Source organism: Dryobates pubescens, chromosome 15, assembly GCF_014839835.1.
Source record: "Dryobates pubescens isolate bDryPub1 chromosome 15, bDryPub1.pri, whole genome shotgun sequence".
Taxonomy (NCBI): domain Eukaryota; kingdom Metazoa; phylum Chordata; class Aves; order Piciformes; family Picidae; genus Dryobates; species Dryobates pubescens.
In genome coordinates this window covers 2688500-2715383 of record NC_071626.1, presented here as the reverse complement: position 1 = coordinate 2715383, position 26884 = coordinate 2688500, and the positions used below count along the sequence as shown (strand labels likewise).

The following is a 26884-nucleotide window of genomic DNA, read 5'->3' as shown; positions in this document are numbered from 1 at the left end:
TTGGAACTGGATGATCCTTGTGGTCCCTTCCAGCCCTGACTGATACTGTGATTGTCTGTTCAGCCTGAAGAAAAGGCTCTGGGGAGGCCTCAAAGAGGCCTTCTAGTACCTGAAGGAGTCTAAGAAAGCTGGGGAGGGAGTTTCTACAAGGGCTTGTAGTGAGAGGATGTGAGGGAATGGAATGCAGCTGGAAGAGGGGAGATTTGTGCTGGAGATTAGGAAGAAATTCTTTGCAGTGAGGGTGGGGAGACTCTGGAACAGGTTGCCCAGGGAGGCTGTGGCTGCTTCCTCCCTGCAGGAGTTCAAGGCCAGGCTGGATGAGGCCTTGAGCAACCTGGGCTGGTGGGAGGTGTCCCTGCCCACGGCAGGGGGGTTGGAACTGGATGAGCTCTAAGGTCCCAACCCAAACCATTCCATGAAGCTCTGGGTAAAGTTGGAAGTGCAAAATGCTGGCACATGATTAACTCCCCAAAGCCTCTCTCTCCTCATCCTTCCTGCAAGGAAAAAACAAAAGCTGTTTGGAAGGAACAGAACTTGGCAAAGCTTCTCCCATCTCCAAACAGCAGCTGTAAAATTCCAGTGAACAAATTCCAGTCGTGCTTACACATCATTAAGCTTCCCTGATACCAGCTTGGGTTTGTAATCTGAATGTTACTGGGAGCTGCTGATGGCAACAACATGCTGAAGCTGCAAGCCACAGGAGCAGCATGGAAATAAACCTGGTGTGAAGGAGCAGCTGGAAGGTAGATGGATCCCCTGGGGCTGCCAAGGCTGGCTCAGAACAAAGCAGGTCCAGCACTGGCTTCATGGAAGCTGCTGTGCTGCAGGGATTTTGGGGCCAATGGTAACTCAGTTTTCATAGCTTCACAGAAGAGTTTGGGCTGGAAGGGACCTTAAAAGCATCCAGTTCCAACCCCCCCTGCCATGGCCAGGGACACCTCACACTAGTCCAGGGTGCTCAAGACCTCATCCAACCTGGCCTTGAACCACGGGGAGGGCATCCCCAACTCCCTGGGCAAGCTGCTCCAGGGTCTCACCTCCCTCACTGGGAAGGACTTTGTCTAAATCTCTCCCAGCTTCAGTCCGTCCAAGCAGAATCACAGAATGGCTCAGGTTGGAAGGGACCTTGGAGGTCATCTCCTCCAGCCTCCCCTCTGTGGGCAGGGATGCTCCTCCACTAGACTCAGCTGCTCAAGGCCTCATCCAACATGGCCTTGAACACTCCCAGGGAGGAGGCATGCACAGGCTCCCTGGGTAAGCTGTTCCAGAAGTCAATAAAGATAAAAGCTCTGCAACTGTTAGAAGGCTATCAAGTGCCACTGAGCTACACAAGCTGTCTTTCTAGAGAGAAGAGCCTGGAAGGGGTAGATGAGAGAACAAGAACTGAAGCAGTTTTGTCTTCCTGAAGTTGTTCCCCAGGAGGGTGGTGAGAGCCTGGCACAGGCTGCCCAGGGAGGTGGTGGAAGCCTCATCCCTGGAGGTGTTTGCAGCCAGGCTGGAGGTGGCTGTGAGCAACCTGCTGTGGTGTGAGGTGTCCCTGCCCATGGCTGGGGGGTTGGGACTGGCTGAGCCTTGAGGTCCTTTCCAACCCTAACACTTCTCTGACTCCTTGTTTCTGTCAGAACCTGCAGTAAGCAGACTTGTTACACAGCCAAGGGGAGCTGGAAGGCAGCCACTCCACCAGAACCTGCTTGCACCATGTCACAAAGTGCAGCAGCAGCAGAATGCTGTTGCTGTAGATCATCATCTAGATCATCAGCAGCCTCTGCACCCAGCAGTCCTTGCCACAGATTGCTTCAGGTGCCAGGTTTCACTTAGCAAGGCCTTCCAGTAGCTGCAGTCTGTTTGGAAGCAGAGCCACATGCCCACACAGCTGCATGAATCACTTCAGAGTCATTGCTGGGATGCCAAGGCTCTCCAACAGCAACAACAGAAGCACACATCCAAGGCTACCTCACTTCTGCAAGTTGAACCAGAACCAAGTTCAAACAATATTTACAATCAGAGGGAAAAAACCCAAAACACAAGAGAGAAGCACCCAGCTCTGTTAGTTTTAAGCTGTAGGCAGCACAGGACACTGCTCCCCTCTGTAAGGGCCAAAATGCAGCTTATGGCCAGAGTGGGACAAGAAGAGGTGTTTGTAACTGCACAGGAACTCCTCTGTAGGTAAGGAGGGAGCTGCCTCTGGTGAAGGCAGCTCTGAAAGCAGCTCTCACTTTCCTTACCACAAGCTCCATGCAGAGTTCTAGTCAGGAGGTAAAGCTCCAGGGGCTGGAAGCTATCTGGGCCTGAGGAGCCAGGGGATTTCATGTCCCCTCACAAATCCTCTTCAGCCACCAGATTCAGGGCAGAATTCACTGAGAAGACACACAATGACCTGGCCCAAGAGAACATCAAATCCTCCTGATCAGCCAAAATGATCACAGAATGGGAGGGGTTGGAAGGGACCTCTGAAGACTGAGTCCCCCCTCCCTGCCAGAGCAGGATCACCTGAAGCAGATCACACAGGAACACATCCAGGTGGGCAGTGAAAGTCTCCAGAGACTCCACTACCTCTCTGGAGAGCCTGTGCCAGGGCTCTGCCACCCTCACAATAAAGAAGTTCCTTGTGATGTTTTCCTTGTCCCCACAACCTGTCCACTGGGATGTGGACTGTAAGGAGAATGGGAATCACATCAAGAACAACTTTACTGCATGCAACACAGGATGCCAATGGCAAAGAAGCTGTAGGGATGCACAGCAACGTTCACAGCTGACTTCAGCTCCCAGTTGCAGCTGCTGAGAAGAGCCAGAGGCCCCCAAAGGTGTCTGACATGTTGCACTGCAGCTGGTGTCACCTGAAGATGGGCACACTCCACACCACACAGCTTTACTGAAGCTGTCACATTTGCTCCTGCAAAGAGCTGATGACTTCTCAGCCTGCTCCCCCAGCACTGCTTAATTAGCTCTGAGAGGCCAAGTTGTAGATGAATGGACAGACAGGTCCTGCTTCACAGACTGCACTGGCTTGGAGGGGACCCTCAAAGGTCATCTCATCCAGCCCCCCCTACAGCCAGCAGGGACACCTCCAACTCGATCAGGCTGCCCAGGGCCACATCAAGTGAACATCTCCAGGGATGGGGCCTCTACCACCTCTGGGCAACCTCTTCCAGTATTTCACTGCTGTCATTGTGCAGAACTTCCTCCTGGTGTCCAACCTAACTCTGCCCTGCTCTGGTTTCAAACCATTGCCTCTCATCCTATCACTGCAAGAACTGAACTGAATTCAATTCAATTCCTATCACTGCAAACCCTTCTGAACAGTCCCTTCCCAGCCCTCCTGCAGGTGCCCTTCAGATCCTGAAATGCACCTCCAAGGTTTCAGCCTGGAGAAGAGAAGGCTCCAGGGAGGAGACCCAGCTCTCTCTGCCTGTCTCCACAGCAGAGGTGCTCCAGCCCTCTGCTCCTCTTCATGGCCTTCCTCTGGACCTGCTCCAGCAGCTCCACGTCTCTCTCGTGCTGTGGGTCCATAGCTGGAGGCAGGGTGAGGTCTCACCAGAGCAGGGCAGAGGAGCAGAGCCACCTCTCTGGAGCTGCTGGCCACACTTTCAAGACAAGAAATGGCAAATCAAGTTTGTAAAATATTTAATAGAGCAGTTTCCCAGCAGAGTCCTGACCAGGATGGTAACCAGGCTTCTAAAAAGGATCTATTTGGTTTTTGGTTTTAGGTGTTGAGATCTGAAAATCTGTCTTTATTCTTTACAAAATGGATTCCCAGGGAAGTTTAAAAGGCAATTACCACAGAGGGCTTGGGTGCAGAGCTCAGGTGGAAGTCATTCCAAGCAATTCCAGTAGGAATCTGGGAAAGATATAAATATTGGGGGGGGGGGGGGGGGGGGGGAGGGAAAAAAAGCCTCTTTTCCTCATCAATGTTCAGCCCCACATGGCTAACTCATTCCAAACTGAACACTGAGCTGCTTGGTGGTGGCTTGTTGGTTCTTTTTAGCATGGATTTCCCTGAACACAAAAACCCCAAACCCCAACCAACAAAGAAGGTAACTTCGGAAGGATTTCTAAAGGCCTGAAAGCTTTGGTGGTGGTGGTGGTGGTTAGTTACATTAGAAGACTTGCCTGGGGTGAAATCCCTTCCTTTCCAAAGATGGAAAGTTTTGCCATCAGTCCACTGTTAAAACAGAGAGAGAGGTTGCAAATTAATTCTGGGAGAGTATCTTCCAACCAAGCCTAAAGAGGAGGAGAGGTGCCGAGGCGCGGCTCCGAGCTTAGTAGTCGTCTCCTCTGCTGACCACCTCCTTGCAGGTCGGGCGTAAGAGTATAGTGTGCTCAAACTGTGCTGTGTAGGAGCCTTTGATGTCACACAAGGGAGGGTATGGATCCACTATGCCCAGGTCACAGAGGTTCTTCAGTGCCATCAGGTATTTGCTCTCCCCCAGGCGGTCCAGCCAGCGGCGGCAGAAGGCCAGAGTACCGAAGTTCTCGTTGATGACGTTCAGCAGGTGCTTTGCCCTTGGGAGCCTGGGGAGGGAGAAGCACCACATCATGTCTGAGAGGAAAGAGCTAACCCCCAGCAAGCATTCCCTGCAGGAACAGGGCACACCACTGAAAGGCACACTGCAGGGAGCAGAATGCTTCCAGTTGTTAGAAACTCTTTACTGACGCCGGCACAGGTCGCCCAGGGAGGCTGTGGCTGTCCCCTCCCTGGAGGCGTTCAAGGCCAAGCTGGATGAAGCCTTCAGCAACCTGGGCTGGTGGAAGCTGTCTCTGCCCATGGCAGGGGGGTTGGAACTGGATGATCTTTAAGGTCCCAACCCATGGAATGACAGAATGATTTGGGCTGGAATGGGACCTGTGAAGATTGAGTCCAACCCCTGCTGCCAAAGCAGGATCCCCTGGCACAGGTCACACAGGAACATGTCCAGATGGGTGCTCAAGGCCAGGCTGGATGAGGCCTGGAGCAACCTGGGCTGGTGTGAGGTGTCCCTGCCCATGGCAGGGGGTTGGAACTGGCTGATCTTTAGGGTCCCTTCCAACCCACACCATTCTTGAGCCCTAGGAGGGGGTAGCTCTGGCACCACAAGCCAGCAGGAGACAGGAACACAATCCAACCTTATTGGCACGTGCCCAACATCAAAGTTCTTCATGTAATGGGAACACTCCATGTCATCGTGGACAACACCTTTCCCTGTGCTCCCAAAGGTTTCTATGGCATACACTTCACCTTCCTGAGGAGAGAGGAAAAACAGGGAACAGGTTAACAGCAGGAAAACAAAGAGACCCTGAGGCCAGTCTGACCCCATGGTCTCAGTGTAACCACTGCTCAATGCACTGAAATGTGAACAGCAATGATCACCAACACAACAGAGAGAAAAACTCAAGGTGGAGGCTTCAGACAGGAAAGTGAGAAACAACTCCAGCTGTTTACTGTCTGCAGGAAAGGAATTGGGGGTGCTGCTGGATGAGAAGCTGGACATGAGCCAGCAGTGTGCACCTGCAGCCCAGAAGGCCAATGGCAGCCTGGGCTGCAGCAGAATCGTGGCTGGCAAGTCAAGAGAAGTCATTCTGCTCCTCTGCCCTGCTCTGGTGAGACCTCACCTGGAGTGTGTCCAGCCATGGGACCCCCAGCACAGGGGAGTCCTGGACCTGATGGAGCAGGTCCAGAGGAAGGCCACAAGGATGATCAGAACCTCTCCTATCAAAACAGGCTGGGAGAGCTTGGGCTGTTCAGCCCAGGGAAGAGAAGGCCCTGGGGAGACCTTAGAGCTGCTGCATTTCAGTATCTGAAGGGGGCCTGCAGGAAGGCTGGGGAGGGACTGTTCAGCAGGGCTTGCAGTGATAGGATGAGGGGCAATGGTTTTGAAGCTGGAGCAGGGCAGAGTTAGGCTGGACATCAGAAGGAAGCTCTGCACAATGAGAGTGGTGAGACACTGGAACAGGCTCCCAGAGAGGTGGTGGAGGCCCCACTTCTTGTGGCCCTGGGCAGCTTGATCTAGGTGGAGGTGTCCCTGCTGACTGCAGAGGGGTTGGAGAAGGTGACCTCTGAAGGCTCCTTCCAAGCCAGTGCACTCTGTGAATTTGAGCACCACTGTCTTTGCTTCAAGCCACAAATCCCAGCATGTTTCTAGGCACCCTTTCTCAAAGTCACTGCAGGTCAAACATTCTCAAAGCACATCTCTAACATCACCTAAGAAACTGCATCCTGCTGCAGACCTTTGCTGATGAAGTCATTCTCCTCTGCTGCTCAGAAAGAAGTCCTTGGAAAGGAACAGTTTAGGCAGCAAATGTCCCTGGGAGGGCAGGGAAAGCTGCAAGATACCCAAGCATGACTGCTTGGAATGATGTGGTGGGATCTCCAAGCCCAACTCTTTTCTTCTGCACTGATGGGCAAGGAATTGGGAGAGGGGAAAATAAAACCCACCCCAATACTCAGAAGTAATTGGACAAAAGGATACACAGAAAGGCACAGCTCCCTGGGAAAATCCATCAGGCTGTGGTCACTGATCCCATTAGAGACTCAGAATGACTTCACAGCCCACTGCCTCCATTTCAGTGATGCACCACTTCCAGACACACCCTGGAGTAACCAAAAGGTGGGACTGAATCCTTACCATGTCAAAGATAAAAAGCAACAGCCACCCAAGCCCTTAAAAAAGCAGAGAGAGCTGGATGGGAAAGCTCAGAAGCCTCCCTGAAGCTGTTGATTGCAGACCTCCTGAAGTGCCCAATCCCTGCCAGGATTTTCTGCTACCAGCTGCTAGTACAAACCCTGACCCTGCTCCTTGCCACTCCACAAGATGAGTTGCTTCAGGAGATGAAGGTGAGCTCTGTCTGCAAGGGCATTATCACAGCTCCAGCCAAGGCCATCCTGAAAATGCCTTGATGGAAACTCTCTCTGCCAAGCCTTCTCTGTAGGACTACTGTGTGCAGTTCTGGGCCCCTCAGTCCAGGAAAGATGTTGAGCTCCTGGAAGGTGTCCAGAGAAGGGCAACAAAGCTGGGGAGGGGTCTGGAGCACAGCCCTGGGAGGAGAGGCTGAGGGAGCTGGGGTTGCTTAGCCTGGAGAAGAGGAGGCTCAGGGGAGACCTTCTTGCTGTCTACAGCTCCCTGAAGGGAGGTTGTAGCCAGGTGGGGGTTGGTCTCTTCTCCCAGGCACCCAGCAGCAGAACAAGAGGACACAGTCTCAAGCTGTGCCAGGGGAGGTTCAGGCTGGATGTTAGGAAGAAATTCTTCCCAGCAAGAGAGATTGGCCATTGGGATGTGCTGCCCAGGGAGGTGGTGGAGTCACCATCCCTGGAGGTGTTTAAGAAGAGCCTGGATGAGGCCCTTGGTGCCATGGGTTAGTTAGATGGTGTTGGGTGAGAGGTTGGACTTGATGATCTCCAAGGTCTTTTCCAACCTGGTTAATTCTATTCTAAGGGGGCATCAAACATCAGTGGACAGCAGAACCTGGGCTTTTCAGTTTACTCTTCAGTAAGTTCTGGAGATGCAACTTGAAGAGGTTTTGGAATGAAGCTGCAGTATCTCCAGGTGATTGTTTGATAGGAATCAGCACCAGTGCAGAGTCCATGAAACATCCTCAGCTTGTGCCAGGGGAGGTTCAGGTTAGACATGAGGTAAAATTTCTTCCCAGGAAGGGTTCTGGAACAGGCTGCCCAGGGTGGGTGCTGGAGTCACCAGCCCTGGAGGTGTTTAAAGCTCCATGGATGTGGTGCTGAAGGATGTGGTTGGGTGGCAGTGGTGGGATTGAGAGCTCCAGGTGAGTGGCTGGACTTGATGACCTCCAAGGTCTCTTGAGTTTTATATTAAGCTACTTTGGAAGTCACCACTCAAAAAGAAGAAGGCAGATGAGCAGCAGTCACAGGCTCCAAAGTCCAGATGCCTCTGAAGATTCAACTAACAGAAGTTCAAGACAACCAAACAACCCCAAAGCCCACACACAATGCCACCACAACTGATAAAAGAAGTCACTTTACACCCACTTTTTTCCAGCAGGAGGCTCATCAGAGGCTGTCTTCCTCTCCTTGGATTGCAGCTTGCTGCTATAATTAGCACAGTACAGTAGGAGCTTGGCTGTGCTCCACGTTCTTCAGCAGCAGAACTCACTGTGAGGGTTGCGTCCCAAGTAACCTACAGGAGCTGCAGAAGCTCAAAGTCTTCTCCTCAGTGGTCAATTAGAACATCCTCAGAGCTCTGAGATCTTTCAGGAAGATGTGCTTTAAGGTTTATGCTTCAGTTACAAAATGGAGTTTCACTCTAGGAAGACACTGCTGGATGATAAACAAGACCTAAGCACTCACTAAGCTAAACCAAGCAGCTCTTCCTGCCTTCCTTTTCCCCTTCTTCAATCCCTTTGGACACTCCTGCAGGTAAGATGACAGCCTGAAGTGAGTCTTTCTGCTCACAACATTGCCAAGGTGAGCAATGATGATGAGAAAAGCTTTGGGTGATGAGAATGAGCCTACCTCAAAGCTCAGAGCTGCCCAGACCACTCAGTTCCCTGCTCAGCTCTCTAAAGCCTTACTCTGATAGGCTTACAAGGGATCACTGGTGCTCAGGGAATGAAAGGCAAAAGCTTCTGATCTCATTAGCAGCCTTTGAAATAAGCCTTCTGATCTTGTTAGCACACAGGCCCACAGCAGAATGGGGGCTAAAGATCAGCTGACAGATTTTAATGCTGCCTCTCTGCTCTGCCCTGGTGGAGGCCACAGCTGCAGCATTGTGTCCAGTTCTGGGCTCCCTGGGTCAAGGACAGGGACTTGCTGGAGAGGGTACAGCAAAGGGCTGCAGAGATGCTGAGGGGACTGCAACAGCTCTGTGATGAGGAGAGGCTGAGAGAAGTGGGGCTGTTCAGTGTGGAAAAGAGCAGCCTGAGGGGGAGCTCAGCAATGCTGATCAGTACTTGAAGGGTGGCAGTCAGGAAGAGGGGAGCAGGCTTTGTTCAGTGGTGACAGGACAAGGGGTAATGGGCACAAACCTGAACATCAGAAGTTCCTTCTGAACATCAGGAGGAACTTCAAGAATTTAAGGGTGACAGAGCACTGGAACAGGCTGCCTGGAGAGGTAGTGGAGTCTCCATCTGTGGAAGCATCCCAAAGCTGCCTGAATGTGTTCCTGTGTCACCTGCCCTAAGTGGTCCTGCTTTGCAGGATGGTTGGACTCAATGATCTCCAGAGGTCCCTCCCAACCCCTACCACTCTGTGATTTCCACTTGGTAGCTTGTCACATCATGTCACCATCTCTGGAAGTGTTTAAGAAGAGCCTGGATGAGGCACTTGGTGCCATGGTTTAGTTGATTAGATGGTGTTGGATGAGAGGTTGGACTGGATGATCTCAAAGGTCTTTTCCAACCTGGTTAATTCTATTCTAGATGCCAAATGTACAGCAGTTTCTCTTCCCCTGCTCCAAAACACCACTCAAACATCACCTTTCATCTACCCTCTGATGTTATACACCAGAAACATGCTGCATTAGTCTGTAGCTGCAAAGAGAAACTGCACCAGAAGCTTCTCAAGAAAGGTATCAGATGTAACTGTGCTTGCAAAAAGTCACCCACAGCTACAACAGGATAGAAATGTTACTGACACCCTCAGAAGTCCTTCCCCAGCTTTCTTGTAGCCCCCTTCAGATCCTGGAAGGCCACAATTAGGTCTCCCTGGAGCCTTCTCTTCTCCACACTGAACAGCCCCAACTCCCTCAGTCTGTCCTCATAGGAGAGCAGCTCCAGCCCTCTGCTCCTCCTCGTGGCCCTGCTCTGGACACCTTCCAGCACCTCCAGATCCTTCCCAGAACAGAGGCTCCAGAACTGGACACAGAGCTCCAGCTGTGGTTTCTCACCAGAGTGGAGCAGAGAGGGAGAATCCTCTCCCTGGCCCTGCTGGCTCTGCTTCTCTTGCTGCAGCCCAGGCTCTGGTTGTCTCTCTGGTCTGCAAGTGCTCACTGCTGGCTCCTGTTGAGCTTCTCCTCCCCCAGCACCCCCAGGTCCTGCTCTTCAGGGCTGCTCTCAAGCCAGTCCCTGCCCAGCCCACACGCCAGGAAACACTCTTGTAGTGCCAGTTTGGGGTGGGAGGGGGGGAGATGCCAGGGCTTCCTTTACCTCCATCTTGGTGGCCTCTCCTCCTTTCACAATGGGCACTGTTTTGCCAGCATGTATCCTGTAGGGCCCGATGGAGTGTCCGTTCAGATTGCGGATGGGCTTCACTGTGGGAGAGAACAGCAGCGTCACAGGCAGCTCCCTCACCCCCACCCCCTTCACAGCAGTTTGCTTTCTCAGCCCATGCAACGAGCAGCAGGGACTCCTCACAGCCCCCAGGAACCCACCTTGACAGATGCACCCATCCTGCACAAACTCCAGCCCAGCAGCTACTTTTGTAGGTCACAGCAAAACTTTGTTACTCGTAGAAGGGTTTGGGCTGGCAGGGACCCTAAAGATCATCCAGATCCAACCCCCCTGCCATGGGCAAGGACACCTCCCACCAGCCCAGGCTGCTCAAGGCCTCATCCAGCCTGGACTTGCACACCTCCAGGGAGGAGGCATCCACAAGCTCCCTGGGCAACCTGTTCCAGGGTCTCCCCACCCTCACTGGAAAGAATTTCTTCCCAGTATCTGGTCTGAAGCTGCCCTCCTCACACTTCAATCCATTGCCTCTTATCCTGTGACTGCAAGCCCTTGCAAAATGCCCCCTTCAGGTACTGGGAGGATGCTCTAAGGTCTCCCTGGAGCCTTCTCTTCTCCAGGCTGAAGAACCCCAGCTCCCTCAGCCTGTCCCTGTAGGGGAGGTGCTCTAGCCCTCTGCTCATCTTCGTGGCCTCCTCCAGACCTGCTCCAGCAGTTCAATGTCCTTCTTGTGCTGGGGATCAACAAGGCCAAGAGCAGCAAAGACTGATTAATGAAACCAAGCAGCAGGGCTCAAATGAAGTGCACATTTTGACACAACTGTTTAGCCTTCATCTAGTCTGTCAAAGAAGACTTGGAAGGATTTATGGCCTCAAGCTGTGCCAAGGGTTGGATAGTAGGAAAGATTTCTTCACAGAAGCAGTTCTCAAGCACTGAAACTGGCTGCCCAGGGAGGCTGAGCCTGGAGGTGGCTGGGATGTGGTGCTTGGTGACATGGTTTAGTGGCAGTGCTTCAGCAGTAGTGGTGGGATTGTGAGCTCTAGGCAAGCACTTAGGTCTCTTCCCACCTCAATGATTCTATGCTTCTATGATAGGCCAAGAGCATTCCTCCAGAGGAACCAAACAGAATACAATTAACCAGGCTGGAAAAGACCTTAGAGATGGAGTCCAACCTCTCACCCAACACCATCTAAACCATGGCACCAAGTGCCTCATCCAGGCTCTTAAAACACTTCCAGTGATGGTGACTCCACCACCTCCCTGGGCAGCACATCCCAATGGCCAATCTCTCTTGCTCGGAAGAGCTTCTCAACATCCAGCCTAAACCTCCCCTGGCACAGCTTGAGACTGTGTCCTCTTGTTCTGGTGCTGGGTGCCTGGGAGAAGAGAGCAACCCCCACCTGGCTACAACCTCCCTTCAGGGAGCTGTAGAGAGCAATGAGGTCTCCCCTGAGCCTCCTCTTCTGCAGGCTAAGCAACCCCAGCTCCCTCAGCCTCTCCTCACAGGGCTGTGCTCCAGACCCCTGCCCAGCTTTGTTGCCCTTCTCTGGCCACCTTCCAGCACCTCAACATCTTTCCTGAATGAGAAGCCAGCCAGACACACATTTATACATATGGTGTAAGGAGCTCTTTGTACAAACAGACACAGACACACCCCACCAGCACAAGCACCCCTGTCCAAAGAAGAGGACTTGCCTTGGTATGTTTTGCCATCGATTTCAACCTCGTAGGACTCCATCACTTCTTGGATGGCCTCCCCCACGTCACAGAGGCGTACATCTATTCCAGCACACTGCAAGCCAAGCCCAAGCATCAGTGGAAGACAAACAGCAAAGGGCCAGTGGAAAAAAGGCTTGACAGCCACCACACAATGCCCATACCTTTATTCCAGTATTAGTGGCATCCTTTACAGCTTGCAATAGCCTGTCGTATTTGGGGTTGAACGTGACTGTAAAAGCACAGTCAATAATATGACCTGAAAGCAGCAGAGGTTCATTAGCTTTGGTAAGGCTTTGCAGCTGAGGGATGCTCTCCAGGTTTGACTGGATGGAAATGAAAACAAGCAAACAACTGACCGCTGATGTGCGTCCCAAAGTCTATCTTGCAGATGTCGTCGTACTGCAGGACGGTCGGGTCCCCGGCGTTGGGAGTGTAGTGGGCAGCACAGTTGTTCAGGGAGCACCCAGTAGGGAATGCAAGGCCTGCATTCAAACCATTCTCCTTGATCAGCTTCCGGGAGCAGTCTTCTAGTTTTTCACTGAAAAGCCAGAGGAGGGGAAAAACCAAACCAAAGGGCAAGAGAACATGACAGGGGTCATTAACGTGCCTGACGAGGACTTCAAGTCAAGCAGTGCAAGAACACCGCCTCAGAAACAGCAAGCAGGTCTTTGGATATGAAATCTGGAATCACCTGGATGCTAATTAGGAGACTCTAGACTGGAAATAGAAGGCAGTCTTCAACTGTGTGTCATCTCCTGTACTCTTTCCTGGAGCACAACTGAGTACGTCACAGGTGCTTTGACTCTAAGTTTAGGAGAGCCATCCTGTCACCAGCTACACTTCACTCTCCCTGAGCAGCACAGGCAGGAAACTAAAGGCATTCTTTACAGTTACTGAGATGAAAGGAGACAGAGTGGGGGGGAAGCAAAAAGAGAGGGGAAAGGAGACAGAAGGGGGGAAAGCAAAAAGAGAGGGGAAAGGAGACAGAAGGGGGGAAAGCAAAAGAGAGGGGAAAGGAGACAGAAGGGGGGGAAAGCAAAAGAGAGGGGAAAGGAGACAGAAGGGGGGGAAAGCAAAAGAGAGGGGAAAGGAGACAGAAGGGGGGAAAGCAAAAGAGAGGGGAAAGGAGACAGAAGGGGGGAAAGCAAAAGAGAGGGGAAAGGAGACAGAAGGGGGGGAAAGCAAAAGAGAGGGGAAAGGAGACAGAAGTGGGGAAAGCAAAAGAGAGGGGAAAGGAGACAGAAGGGGGGGAAAGCAAAAGAGATGAAAGGAGAGAGAAGGGGGGAAAGCAAAAGAGAGGGGAAAGGAGACAGAAGGGGGGAAAGCAAAAGAGAGGGGAAAGGAGACAGAAGGGGGGAAAAGGCACCAGTGTAGTCCTCACTTAATAAAAGCAGTTCTAATTAAAAAAGGACAATAATACTTCTTTCTTTTTTGATTTAAGCACTAGCTGTGATAAAATAAACCCTTCTGAGCCTAATATTCTTGTTGGTTTTTGTCTACTCTCAGGCTGTTAGGTACTTGGAAAGCTGCAGATCCCTGCCCCCTAGGGCTCGTTGCTGTAGCGCTGAGGGCACGATGTGAACTGCAGCACACAGCACTGCACCATCCTCTGGTTAGAGTTAGGAAAGCTGCTCACTCAGAGTGATCTGGGAGATGAAGAGAGCTCCTTTTAACAGGCAAGTCCCTACAGCCTGAGGTAGTCCTGGAAGAAAAGCCATGTTTGGGGAGAATTATTGCTCAAAACTCAAACAGTGAAGCTGTGTCATTCACTGTGACAGTGTTCTCCCTACAACCAGGAGAGGAAATGGCCTGAAATTGTGCCAGGGGAGGGTTAGGCTGGAGAGGAGGAAAAATGTCTTGGCTGCAAGAGTGGTCAGGGATTGGCAGAGGCTGCCCAGGGAGGTGGTGGAATCCCCATCCCTGGAGGGGTTCAAGAAACCTGTGGCCATGGCACCCAGGGATGGGGTTAATGGCCACGGTGGTCACAGGCTAATGGTTGGAGTCAACGATCCTGGGACATCTTTTGCAACCCAAACCATTCTCTGATTTGTCTCCACCAGACTAGTGGTTTTTAAAGCAACTGTCTGTCTGCCCCTTTCCCTGTGCTGTGTGGCTTCTACCCCTGATCCTTGCAGAGTTACCTCAGGGACCAGCTCTGAGTAGCTTTCTTACTATCCTACTCTTGCCAGCAGTCCTCAGTCATACCAGGCTGAAAGCACCTGATTTTGGAAGCTAAACTATCCTGGGTCAGTAGACATCCACTCTAGATAAACAACAGGACAGAAAAGGAGACAACAGCATAGAAGTCAGGAGAGTCAGTTCAGGTCAATGATTTCTTTCAGCTTCACCTGAAACTCACCATTGCCCCTCATCAATTTGCTCAGTTATTTCTTATCAGCTGGGAAGAACAAGCATTGTGTTTCTCCAGGAACATCAGACAGTGAAGACTAAGCACAAACAAAACCTTCCTGCCCTGGACTGACTACACAGCCATGCTGTGCCCAGGGCACCTGAACTGCTTGTCCACACAGCATTTCACTGGCAATTCTGAAGGCCAGAACATCAAGGCCAGGCTGGATGTGGCTCTGAGTAACCTGACCTAGTGTGAGGCGTCCCTGCCCAAGGCAGGGGGGTTGGAACTAGGTAATCCTTGAGGTCCCTTCCAACCCTAACAACTCTATACTGTTACTGCTGCTCCTCTCAGCACTGCTGCAGAGCTTATGTCCAAGAGTAGCCAAAGCACTCAACATTCAAATCAAGCATGTGCTCAAAATAAGTAAACAGCTGAAAGCTCAGATTGAAATCCAGCTCAGTATGATCCCAGGCCTTGTCAGGCTGCATAAGCTAAGAGTATGTTACAAGGGGAAACTCAGAGGCAGTAATTTGGGATATTGGTTGTGTACATTAAACAGAGATCCCCCCAATGCCTGCGACATGGTGAAAGCAGCACACAAAAGGTGAGACTCCATCTGTCCCCCCTCCTAGAGAATGAAGGCAAATGCAGAGCAGAGGTCTTTAAAGAGATCTGTGTCCTCACCAGATTTCTATCATTGTCATTCCAGGTTTTATCCAGCTCATAACATATTTCCTCACTTGTCTGTGTGCTTCTGCAGCCTCCCGAAAATCATTCCAGATTTCCTCACTGGCTTGGTCCAGTGCCTTCTTTTCTTCACTAGTTGTTCTCCAAGCAGCAGTTCTCCTTCAAAAGCAAGGGAGGCATGTCATGAGAAGCTCCTAGCATCGCAGCACTCAATGCAGCTTCTGCCTAAAGCCTGCCACAGGCTGGTGAACCGCTCAGGCCCACGCTCCCCGGTGCGCCAGGGAAGAGCCTGATTTGTAACGGAGCAAATCGAGGTCATTAAAGACACAAAATAACCAGCACCACAGACTGGCACCTGGCAAGGGCAAGAACACTGCAGACAAAACCCAAAGCAAACCATCTGTACATAGAAATTAAACTCAGTCAAACCACAAGCCATATTATTCCATGCCCACTTCCACCAGCCTTACCCCCTCACCCTCCCAGAGCAGCTGTGTGCTCGAAGGGCACAAAAGGCTTCCCCAGCAGACAGATGTATAGAATCCATATCAGTGCCTGCAATTCTACCTTGTGCTGGGCACAGCACATCACTGCAACATGCTCTGCTCAAGCAAAAAGGGCATGATCTCATTCAGGCAGTGCTCTTCCTGTCTGGAGCAGAATCTCAGCACTCCAGTGCAGCTGTTCGGCCCAGAAACTCGTCCTGGCACAGGTTGGACTTGATGATCTCTGAGGTCTTTTCCAACCTCATTGATTCTATGACAATAAACTCCTTCAAAACGTTAAAGGCTTGCAGTTCCAGTACTACATCTGCTGATGCTCAGAGTATTTAGGTAATAACACCCAACAGAGTGCACAGAAACTATGACACATGGCAGGAAGCTGATTTCTGAATTTGCTGGAGGAGGAATTAACTTGGGTTCCACTTTGGCTCTCTGGTAGGTTGACAAAACAACAGCAAGAAGAAGCTTCAACAAAAGAATATATAAGATCAGTGCTGAACAGATTTTATTATGCAAGAAACCACACAAGACAGATTCCAAGAGAGCAAACACTCCAGCCACTGCCAGAATTGGAACTAAAAGACAACCCTTCTGACACCAAAGGGGAGCTACCCTTCAAATGGTGAAGCTGAAGCCCTGTAGGAATGCCAAAAAATCCTTAGTGGTAACTCCAAGAACCTTCTGCCTGCTATGCAGGACCAATACACAGCTGCAGACCCTGGTAGGGAAGGCAGGAAAGGGACAATGGACAAGATTTACAGGAGAGTTGGAGTCTGGATAATGGGAAGAAATTCTTTCCAGTGAGGGTGGTGAGACACTGCAACAGGTTGCTGAGGGAGCTTGGGGATGCCCCTCCCTGGAGGTGTTCAAGGACAGGCTGGACAAGGCCTTGAGCACCTTAGTCTAGTGAGAGGTGTCCCTGCCCATGGCAGGGAGGTTGGAACTGGATGATCCTGAAGGTCTCTTCCAACCCAAACTGTTCTATAAATCCATGAGGACAGCCCACAGACACTGAACTACACCAGTCTCCACACTCAAACATCTGCTTCTACCTTTGAGTGAATTGAGTCTAAAGAAACCACTAAAGATTACTTCTTGAAACCCAGGTGTAGCTACTTACCTGTTTCATAGACATGGACCTTGGCTCTAAGAATCTACTCCACAGCCAAAACCTGGGTACAAGTGAGCCAAGAGACCATGCCCTGCAATTTTGCTGCTTTTTGAACTGGTTTTACAGTGTTAAGAGGCCTGAAGCAGAGTTGGAAAGCTAGAGAAGCTATCCTACACAGTTTTTCTCAGGATGGTCACAGGATCCATATGTTGAGACCCTTTTGCTTGTTTTCCTTGAACCTGCTGCTCCTTCTCAGATCAAGTAACAGTGCAAAGGAGAACCCCCAAGCTTAATCCCCTGAGCAGCTTTCTGGCTGCAGCAGCAAACATCCCAGCTGTATCCCAGCCTTCCCACTGGTGAATGCAATCCAAAAACCCAAAGAAAGGGCAAGAAGCAGCAACCCCCTTACTGCACTTGGACTACCGCCAGCACAGCAGTCCCAGCACAAGAGATGGAAAAGGTGTGCTGCATCCAAACAGCAGGGAAGGGGGACTGGAGGACTGGCTCTGGATTCCAACAGAGCAGTCTGGAGCTGCTGACAGAGTCTGGGCAGCTGCTCTGTCGTCACTCACAGACTCAAGTACAAACTCCTGCAAGCTGGCAGGAAGCTTTCCTCACTCCATCTACTGTAATGCAGCATATGGCCACTGCATGCAGGACAGCTGGGGGACAAAGTGGCCTCTAGAGTTAAAAACACTGTATCAGACCCAAAGCATTCTGCTGCCAAAGCTGCACCACTGCCACCTGGGAGCTCAGGAAAGGAGGAGACAAGAAGTCCTGCTTGGGCCTAAGCACTTCAGGACACATGAAAGGTCAACTGATCAGATAAAAGGTCACATCACATAAAAGACACATCAAGTCTTCCAACACCTACAGGACCTAACAAGCTTTTCTGAGGACAGAGTCCTAGTGTGCTGGCCAGAATGTGTCAGCTTGAGAAGTTCACCTCCTGCTCCAAAACATTTGTTCCACTTGGGAGGTGGGGGTTGGTCTGTTCTCCCCAGTACTGAGTGATAGAAGGAGAGGCAACAGCTTGAAATTGTGCCAGGGGAGGTTTAGGTTGGAGAGGACTACAAATTTCATACCTGAGAATGAAAAGGCTTCCTCAAAAGCTTCCTCATGAGGCCATGGTACCTGTGAGTATCTGAACACAACCTACAGGAGGTACTAGACTCTTCTCTGTGTTGCTGACTCTGAGAAACAGGCATTGACTCTAAACAACCAAGAGATGTTTCAAAGTAGTTTGATTCTGGGGGGGGGGAACCAGCCACTGAAAGCTAAATAATGTTTTCAGAACTCTATAAATATTTCTGCTTCCCTCTCCCTTTTGGTTTCAACTACTTTGGTCACAGTTTTGATTCAAAATTCCCTGGGAAGTTTTCAGTAATACTTCAGCTTTTCACTCAGACTGACAGGTAATTCAAACTAGTTCCACACACACACCCCCCACCTCCCCTGCACCCCCTGATGTAAAGCAGGACCTTCCACACCACTTCATGCAGGAAAAGCAATCAGGAAACTCAGTCAAGTTGGTACATCCCAGTTTCTAGCAGAGCATAAGGGAATTGGACCTTATGAAAACATTAGGATCATAAGAATGGCTCAGGATGGAAGGGACCTCAGGGATCTTCTATTCCAAACCCCCTGCCATGGGCAGGGATACTCTCAACTACATGCAGCTGCTCAAGGCCTCATCCAGCCAGGCCCTGAACACCTCCAGGGAGGAGGCATTGACAACCTCCTTGGGCAATCTATTCCTGGGTCCCACCACCCTCACACTGAAGAGCTTATTCCTACAATCCAGGCTGAACCTACTCTCTTTCAGCTTAAAACCATTCCACCTTGTTCTGTCTGTAGACACCCTTATGAAAAGTCTCTCTGCAGCCTTCCTGTAGGGTCCCTTCAGCTGCTGGAAGGCAGGTACAGGGTCCCCTCAGAGTCTTCTCTTCTCCAGGCTGAACATCCCCAGCTCCCTCAGCCTACCCTCATAGCAGAGGTGTTCCAGCCCTTGGATCATCTTTGTGGCCTCCTCTGGATGCACTCCAACAGTTCTCTGTCCTTCTTATGCTGGGGACACCAGAACTGGATGCTGTGTTTGAGGTTAGGTCTCACAAGAGCACAGTCCAGGGGCAGAATCCCCTCCCCTGCCCTGTTGGCCACACTCCTCTTGACGGAGCCCAGCACACAATTTGCCTTCTGGGCTGCAGGAGGGCACTGCTGGCTCCTGTTGAGTTTCTCATCAGTCAATACACTCAAGCCTCTTTCTCCTCACCCCACTCTGCAACCAGCCTGGATTTCTGTCTGGCACTGGCCCAACCCAGAAGCAGGACCTTGCACTTTGACTTGCTGCACTTCATGCAGTTGGCACTGGCCCACTCAAGCCTGTCAAGATCCTTCTGGATGGATGCCTGCTCTCAAGTGAGTCCAGCACACCACACAGCTTGGTGCTTGCTGAAGGTGCACTGGATGGCACTGACAAAGATGTTAAAACATCAGTGGCCCCAGTACAGGTCCCTGAGACTGCAAGTCCCTATTCCAGTACCCCACTATCTATCCATGCTCAGCAGAACTGCACAAGATTCCCATGTCACTGTGATTTAGAAAAGCAGTTTATAATTATAGATAGATTCATGCACACAGAGAGATGCACAGTGCAAAATAAACTGGCACATGCTCTGAGACTGACATGTCTCTAGCAGAAAATAAATACCAAGCTGACACCTAAATGCCTCCAAAACTGCTACATAACAGAGCCCTCATCCCCTTGAATTTCCAACCTGCCCTCAGTCCCAGTTCAGACTGCATTTTTCTTGCAAGCTGCCTGTTGAAATACTGTTGGTCCCCTGGGTCTCAAGATCCCTTGCACCAGGACAATTCTGTTCATACAGGCTACACTTCATTATAATGCAGGGAAGAAGGAATATTTTTGGCCTGAAGACTTCTATTCATGAAGTTCTTAGATGATGCAGTTTGGGGGTGACTGAGGGGGTGGGAGAGAGAAGCACATTAAAACTCACTCAGTCCATTTAGTTGCCTGTTAAAGAGTTTTGCACTTCAGCACATCCAGCTGCTAACATTTAGGTTTATAAGCTCCAGAAAACTCACCCATCTTGTGTTGGTGGATATTCACATTCTTCTCCCTTTGGGAATATGTTGCTAGGAAATAGATCACATATTGGAATAGAAGGTGGATCTGTCTGGACTTTAGCTGTTGAGTACAAGTGAGGAGAGTTTTACATGTGGTACACTGCAAATATTTAGTATCTCATCTTCAAGCATAAAAGTTAAACAGCACAAAGTATTTAAGATACTCTGACTAGAAGTTGGGCTTCTACCAAGACCACATCATATCACAATGCCCTCATCTGGCTTTATATGGCTCAGACATTCAGGGATACCCAAATGAAAATAACTCAGGAGAGACAGCCTACAAACCCAAGCTGCACCCCAAAGGTTGCTCCAGTTGCCCAGAACAGCTCTTACAGATGGTTCCAGCAAACACTCATTCAGCCCATCCCTATTTTTGTGCTTGATACCTACGTCCTTTCTTCTTTTTCTTCTTCTTCTTCTTTTTCCCTGTTGCTCCATCTCCTTCACCCTCTCCATCTACAGGAAAGAAAGTGCTCAGGTGAACATAAAACAACCTTAAAGAACCAAAGCATTCTGAATGAGGCACAAGACCATCTGGACTATCTTGGAACACTCCCCTCAGAGCAGAATGAATTAAATGATGACAGCCAGAAGCTGCCAGGAAGCCCTCAGCATTCTCAATCCCCACACCAAACACAGACCTAAAGAAAGTAGTTTCTGAAGCTGGTGACTTAAACATATCACCAAACAGAGGGGAAAAAAACCCCACCCCAAAACAACAAACACAAAAGCAGCTCAGGGCAAGAATTTTCACAAAGTCCTACTGCAAATTCCTCTGTTCTCAATTCACCCAAAGAGATGCCTGGGCTTGGGGGAGGCTGCTCAGAGAGGACTGTATTAGACACAATAGCTAACAAGAAGCTAGGAACTTCTGCTTCAAAGTCAGCTTTTGCTGTTTCAGCTAAAGAACTTGGTGCATCTGGGTAGGGAAAAAAACCCCCAAACAAGCAAAGGTGATAGCACTTAGGTTCAGGATTAATTTAATCTGGAGACAAAAGGGAAAGTCACAACCAGCACTGTCTGTGGGAGGTACCAGTGGGAGGTTTTCACTGAGCATGCAGCATGTAAGCACCAAGGGCTGGCCACACCACTTTACAGTCACACTGGGGAGCTCACAACAACTTCGTGTCTGGTGACAGCTGAAGCTTGGTTACTTCATCCACAAGCAAGTCCTTATGTAATGTGATACCATCTAACTAAACCTGCTGGATCTTCCCACAAGCTCGTTTCAAAGTGAGCAACTACTGGTGATCTGCATTTGGAATGCTTGGTTTTAATCAGCAATTGATAGCAAAAGTGAAAGAACCTTTAGAATCAAGTCAAAGCATTTGCCATGTGGGATGCATTTATGCAGAAACTTGTATTTGCTCCTTCATTTAAAAACCAAGCCACTGACCAGTTGTTCCAGCCTCCAAGCTCCTCATGATGGTCAGGGTCATCCACACTGGTATGGGGCAGTGACTGCTACAATCCTGCAGCTGGAGCAGATCTCAGTGACGTGTCACCCTCCCTCCCCAGTCCCCAGCTCATTTTGGCATTAAGTGTCTTACTTGAAATGCTGAAGAACTGCAAGCATAACTTTTATTACAAGTGTAACTACTAGCAGTCTAACTACAGCCCAGTCTACCAGATTCTCCATCAAGCCATATTTCACAGGCAGCCAAAAATCCTTAACAGTGCTATAGATGGCTTTAAAATGTGGTCTGCCACATCTCTCCTGACCTTGAGCTGTGCTCAAGCCATTCACCAAAAGCCAATTGAATCAGATTTGACTCCAGTTTCCTTCACTCTGTGATTTGGGTGTTTTTTTTCCCCCCCTGTTTTATTTTTAAACATCAGGCCTAAAGTGCAAAAGAAGTGCAGCATTTAAAGGTTGCCACTGCTGCTATCTGCTTATTGTGGCACTTTCATACATCACTGCACGTGAGCCTGCCAACTGCGAGCCCAACCAACCCAGCCTACGCCTTCGTGTCCTTGAGGGCTGCTGCAGCCTAACTGTGCTGCCAGAAACATAACCACTGCCATCTGACCAATACCCGCTTTGTCTCCAGGTTATTGAGCTGGTAGTGAAAGCAATTTAAGGTCCCTGCAAAAGTGGAGCCCACTCTGTGCCATTTTGGCACAGCTGTTCAATAACTTAGCTTAATAGAGTGCAGAAATGCTACCCATCAGCATCTTTGAGCACTGCAAGGGAGAGCTGAAGAGCACTTCCTCACCTCTCCTGGATTTTAAAAGGTATACAGCCTCATTTCTGAGACCACTCAGCTTATCAAGGGTAGATATTTTCTTGGTTTTTAATCTAATGTAGCACCAAGTCCTAAGGAACTACACAATCAAGAGGCCAAGTAGTGAGGAGCTGTACAAGCAGGAACACACAGTTGCCTTCCAAAAAGCTCGCAGCAATTCATTTGCTCCTCAAAAAGCATTGTTTTCCTCTAACAACACATACAAATCTAACATGTGGGAAAGAAGATTACTCTTACTAAAGAGACAGCACCTTTTAAATGCTTTTTGATACTGCAATGCTTTGGAGACTGCAATTATTAACACCACAAAAAGCATAAACCCAGCACCTGATCTGCAACTAACAGTATTGTTTCTCCTGAGACAGAGCTAGAACTACTCCAGTAATGCTCAAAGAATGTTTTCCACTGTATGAAGTCTTCACTGTTCCCCTCAACACTTCTTACTTCAGTTGCAGCCATGCTAAAGCACAATATTGCATGAAGAGCTTTCAGCTCCTTAACCTGAAGTACAACTTAAACCAACTAATCCATCCGAAAGATCCTTCTACAGAGGGTAACTGCATCAAAGTGGGTGCCACGTAGAGACTGATGGTCTTCAAAGATCAATTGATTTGCAATTTTACATCTCAGGACACATTTCATTTAAAAAAAAAACCCAACCCAACCCTTCAGTATCTGATTTATTAAATTAAATTCTGGAATGATGAACTCCAGCAACAGACAGCTAAGGAGATCTCGAAGCAGGACTGCAGGATCCATTTTCAGGGTGCTGAGCCTGCTTCAAATGGGAATTCACAAGAAGGAAACTCAATTACTAACTTGGGAAATATACACTCCTGAATGTCCCTTTTTATAGAGAGCCACTCACCAAAACAAAGGACAGGCAGCAATTTTTTCCTCCCCCTTAATATGCCCACAGGAAAGATGCAGCCAGCCTGGGTCTCAATATCAGACACTTCCAAGGCACTCCCTTAGACCATCAAGGGCAACAAAGCTGGGGAGGGGTCTGGAGCACAGCCCTGGGAGGAGAGGCTGAGGGAGCTGGGGTTGCTTAGCCTGGAGAAGAGGAGGCTCAGGGGAGACCTTCTTGCTGTCTGGAACTACCTGAAGGGAGGTTGTAGCCAGGTGGGGGTTGGTCTCTTCTCCCAGGCAGGTAGCACCAGAACAAGAGGACACAGTCTCAAGCTGTGCCAGGGGAGGTTCAGGCTGGAGGTGAGGAAGAAATTCTTCCCAGCAAGAGAGATTGGCCATTGGGATGTGCTGCCCAGGGAGGTGGTGGAGTCACCACCCCTGGAGGTGTTTAAGAGGAGCCTGGATGGGGTGCTTGGTGCCATGGTTTAGTTGATTAGGTGGTGCTGGGTGATAGGTTGGACTCAATGGTCTCAAAGGTCTTTTCCAACCTGGTTAATTCTATTCTATTCTATGAGCTGAATAGCTCAAGCAACTCACAAGGTATGTGCCTTGCTTGTGTATTAATCTCTCCCCAGTTCAGCTTTAATGAAAACATTCAGGGTTATATATGAGCAGCTTTCAAGTCCCTGCCAAGGACTCTAACACCTTCTATTAATTAAAAATCTCCAGTAATTTCTTTTCTGCACTCTTTCCTATTCTAAGCCAAGAATCAGAGACATCACTTGGAAAATTTATACCAGCCAGGGTAATGCAAGGGAGGATGATTTATAGCTTACTTTATCTTAACCAAACATTGCCTTGCAGTAGTAAGAACCTTGAAAGCAAGAAGTTTTAACAGACTGGCTATCCTTGTTGTTTTATATCTATGCACCACAGCCAAATCGTTGCCAAGAAGGAAAAATACACAACTGCATCTCAAATAAAAACACCACCACCAAAACCCAAACCCAAAATGCATCTGCAGAGGTTGGGGAAAACAGGGAGTCTGGGAGGAAGGTGAAACAGGAAACATCAGAAGATAAAGTTACACTTGCCTTCATCATCATCATCTTTTTCTTTCTCCTCCAGTGCTTGCTTATCCAACTGTTTGGCTACATCATCAAGAGCACCTTCCATTTCTTTATCTGTTTCTTGTCCTGCTTGTAAAAGTAAAGCATGACTTAGAGCAAAAGGACAGCTCCACAACGGTGAAGAAATAGCCTCCCAAACTTTCTATATATATATAAAAACACTATCCTGTGCTCACCCCACGGGCACCACAGCACACCATGCCTTGTTTTGTAAAGCAGACCTAATATGTAAGCTTGTGGGGCACTCCAGTGCCAACTGTTACTGCAACTCGTGTGTAAAGGCAGCATTAGCCAGACATTTCTCACTACTTTCCCCCCCGCCGCCCAGGGTAAACTAAATCTCCTTGCCATAGCAGCAGCCTGCTCCTGTGAGATAATATGGGCGTGAGATAGATAATTATAAACGCACAGCATTCTCGTCATTAACTGCCAGCCTGCTAAAGCAAACCTAAACCTTGCACTATTTGCCCAGACATGCTCCGGCTCTCGCAGAGAACTTGGAAGGGGTACAGAGGCTCCATCATGCGGGATGACTCTTACAGCGGCAGCCTTTACGCCTTTCCCCCCTCAGGGCATAGGATGGGGGATGAGGGAAAGGGTGGCTTCTCCTGTGCTTGTCCGAGAAGGGAGGGTTGCCCTCGCCCCTGCTCCCGTGCTGCTGAACGGCAGCAGCATCCTCCCGGCACTCGCCAGCCCCCTCCCCGCCGAGGGGATCTCCCTCAGCCCCCACGGCCGGCACGGGCCGGGACAGCGGCCTCGGCGGCGCCCACCGCCCTCCCCGCGCCCCGCACGGCGCGACCCTTCAGACACCCATAGCCGCCCGCTGCCGCGCACAAGGCCCGGTCCGCTCTACCGGATCGCGGCCCCCCCCCGCCACCCCGCCGGCCTGTCAGCGGAGGGTCCCGGCGCGGCCCCTACCCGCGGGCCCCGCTTTGCCCTTCTTCTTCTTCTTGCGCTTCTTCTTAGCGCCATCCTCCGTGCCAAGCCCTGCCGCGCCGCCCTCCGCGCCGTCCTTGTCTTCAGGCTCCGGCGGCAGCTCGCCGTTAAGGTGCTTCTCCTCCTCCTCGGCGGCAGCGCCGCCCGCCTGCCCCACGGCCGCCATGTCGCCGCGGCCGCGCCGCCTGCCACACACGGGGAGAGGCAGGGAGAGAGAGAGCGAGCGAGGGAGGAGCGGCGGGGCCGGCCCTCCGCTCTATGGTGAGCGCGGGGCACGCCGGGAAGGCTGGAGGACTCCGCTGGCGGGCCGGGGGAGGGAGGCCCCCACGCGCAGTGCGCTTCCGGCACGCACGCGCTTCCGCACTCGCCCGCGCGGGCTGGAAGGTTGCGCGGAGCCTGTGGCGGGGCTGAGAGGCACCGGGGGACTGTGGGGGAGACTGGAGTGCTCTGTGGGAGCCTGAAGGGCTGAGAGGGGTCTGTGGGGAGTCTGAGCCCTCCTGCCTGCCGCTGCTTGGCAGCCTGCTCCCAGCGTGGCCCTGCTGTCCTCTGCAGCCTGGCCCCACGTCACCGACCTGTGGCGTGGGACATCTGTGTTGTCCCTTTGTTGTTGTCACCTTCTGTCCTCCTCTGGCCCCGCTACAGTCAGCAGGGACATCTCCAGTGATCAGACTGCCCAGAGCCACATCGAGTGTGACCTCGAATGTCTCCAGGGATGGGGCCTCGACCACATCTCTGGGCAAGCTGTTCCAGTATTTCACCAGCCTCATCGTGCAGAACCTCCTCCTGATACCCAACCTAAATCTGTCCTGCAGCAGTTTCAAACTACTGCTCCTTGTACTGTCACCACAGACCCTTGTAAACAGTCCATCCCCAGCCTTCCTGTAGGTCCCCTTCAGATACTGAAATGCTGCTATTAGGTCTCCTTGGAGCCTTCTCCAGGCTGAACAGCCCCAGCTCTCCCAGCCTGTCCCCATAGCAGAGCAGCTCCAACCCTCTGATCATCTTTGTGGCCCCCTTCAGAACTCCAGCAGTTCCATGCCCTGGTGTTGGGGGCTTCAGAGCTGGACACATTACTCTTAAGTGAGGTGTCATCAGAGCAGAAGGGCAGAATCACCTCTGGATCTGCTGCTATAAATGTATCTGTACAGCTGGAGGTGATGCTGCACTTCCAGCGCTGTTACTGGCTCCAGGAGCTCTCCCTTAGCTCTGTTCGTTACAGAGTGAGACACATTCTGTAGCACTGCCCTTACCAGCTCAGATCTCTTTGTCCTTCTGTTCCTGCCAGCCAGCTGTTCTAGCATTTAATGCACATTCTATTCATGAATGCTGCTGCCTTTTCCAATTTCATGCTATACTAGGCAGCATGATGAGAAGACTGCATCAACCAGGCTACAGACCAGAAGAGAGAGGTGAAACCCATGTCTCCTTTCCTGTCTAGCACACACCAGCTTGATTACAGCCTGTCAGTCCTAATCCAAACATCCTGGCATGCATCAGCTAGGGTCACAACATCAACATCCTTTGCAGGACATCCTTCTTCTAAAGAGAAATAAATTTGATCTGCTTTAGTGCTGCAAGTGCCCTTGAGAGGCACAGACTGCTGCCTGTGCACTCAGCCTGGGACACAGCAAACACTTTTCAGCCTCCTGAAGCTCATCATTAAACTTGCTTTTAAGTGGCAAGATTCCATTCTCTGGACAACCACCTCAAGAAGCCTCCGTATGTGTCTGTGTTAAGGAACTACTGCAGCAAGTGTGCATGCAGACATGTGTGTGTTAGGATGTAGAATCATAGAATTGTCAGGGTTGGAAGGGACCTGCAGGATCAGCCAGTCCCAACCCCCCTGCCATGGGCAGGGACACCTCACACTACAGCAGGTTGCTCACAGCCACCTCCAGCCTGGCTGCAAACACGTCCAGGGGTGAGGCTTCCACCACCTCCCTGGGCAACCTGTGCCAGGCTCTCACCACCCTCACGGGGAAGAACTTCTTCCTAACATCCAATCTGAATCTACCCATTTCTAGTTTTGCTCCATCCCCCCCAGTCCTATCACTCCCTGGCACCCTCAAAAGTCCCTCCCCAGCTTTCTT

The 26884-nt window shown here is 50.7% G+C and overlaps 1 protein-coding gene across 1 annotated transcript; it reads right to left on the bottom strand.

Annotated features, from left to right (window-relative positions):
* Positions 1–3888: 3888 nt before the first annotated feature.
* METAP2 (methionyl aminopeptidase 2) lies at positions 3889–25054 on the bottom strand. Its single transcript, XM_054167960.1, has 11 exons — positions 24777–25054; positions 23823–23924; positions 20021–20086; positions 19586–19688; positions 14864–15025; positions 12183–12364; positions 11988–12082; positions 11803–11899; positions 10087–10190; positions 5104–5219; positions 3889–4512 (listed from the first exon to the last, which is right to left on the bottom strand). The coding sequence occupies exons 1-11, from the start codon at positions 24958–24960 to the stop codon at positions 4260–4262; spliced, it is 1464 nt and encodes a 487-aa protein (XP_054023935.1). The 5' UTR covers positions 24961–25054; the 3' UTR covers positions 3889–4259.
* Between the last annotated feature and the right edge of the window lie 1830 nt (positions 25055–26884).

Coding starts and splice junctions, on each gene's coding strand:
- METAP2 (XM_054167960.1), bottom strand. CDS start 24,960: ATGGCGGCCGTGGGGCAGGCGGGCGGCGCTGCCGCCGAGGAGGAGGAG. Junction 23,925..24,776: donor GGGCAAAGCGGGGCCCGCGG/GTAGGGGCCGCG, acceptor TTTTACAAGCAG/GACAAGAAACAGATAAAGAA. Junction 12,083..12,182: donor CTTTGGGACGCACATCAGCG/GTCAGTTGTTTG, acceptor TGCTGCTTTCAG/GTCATATTATTGACTGTGCT.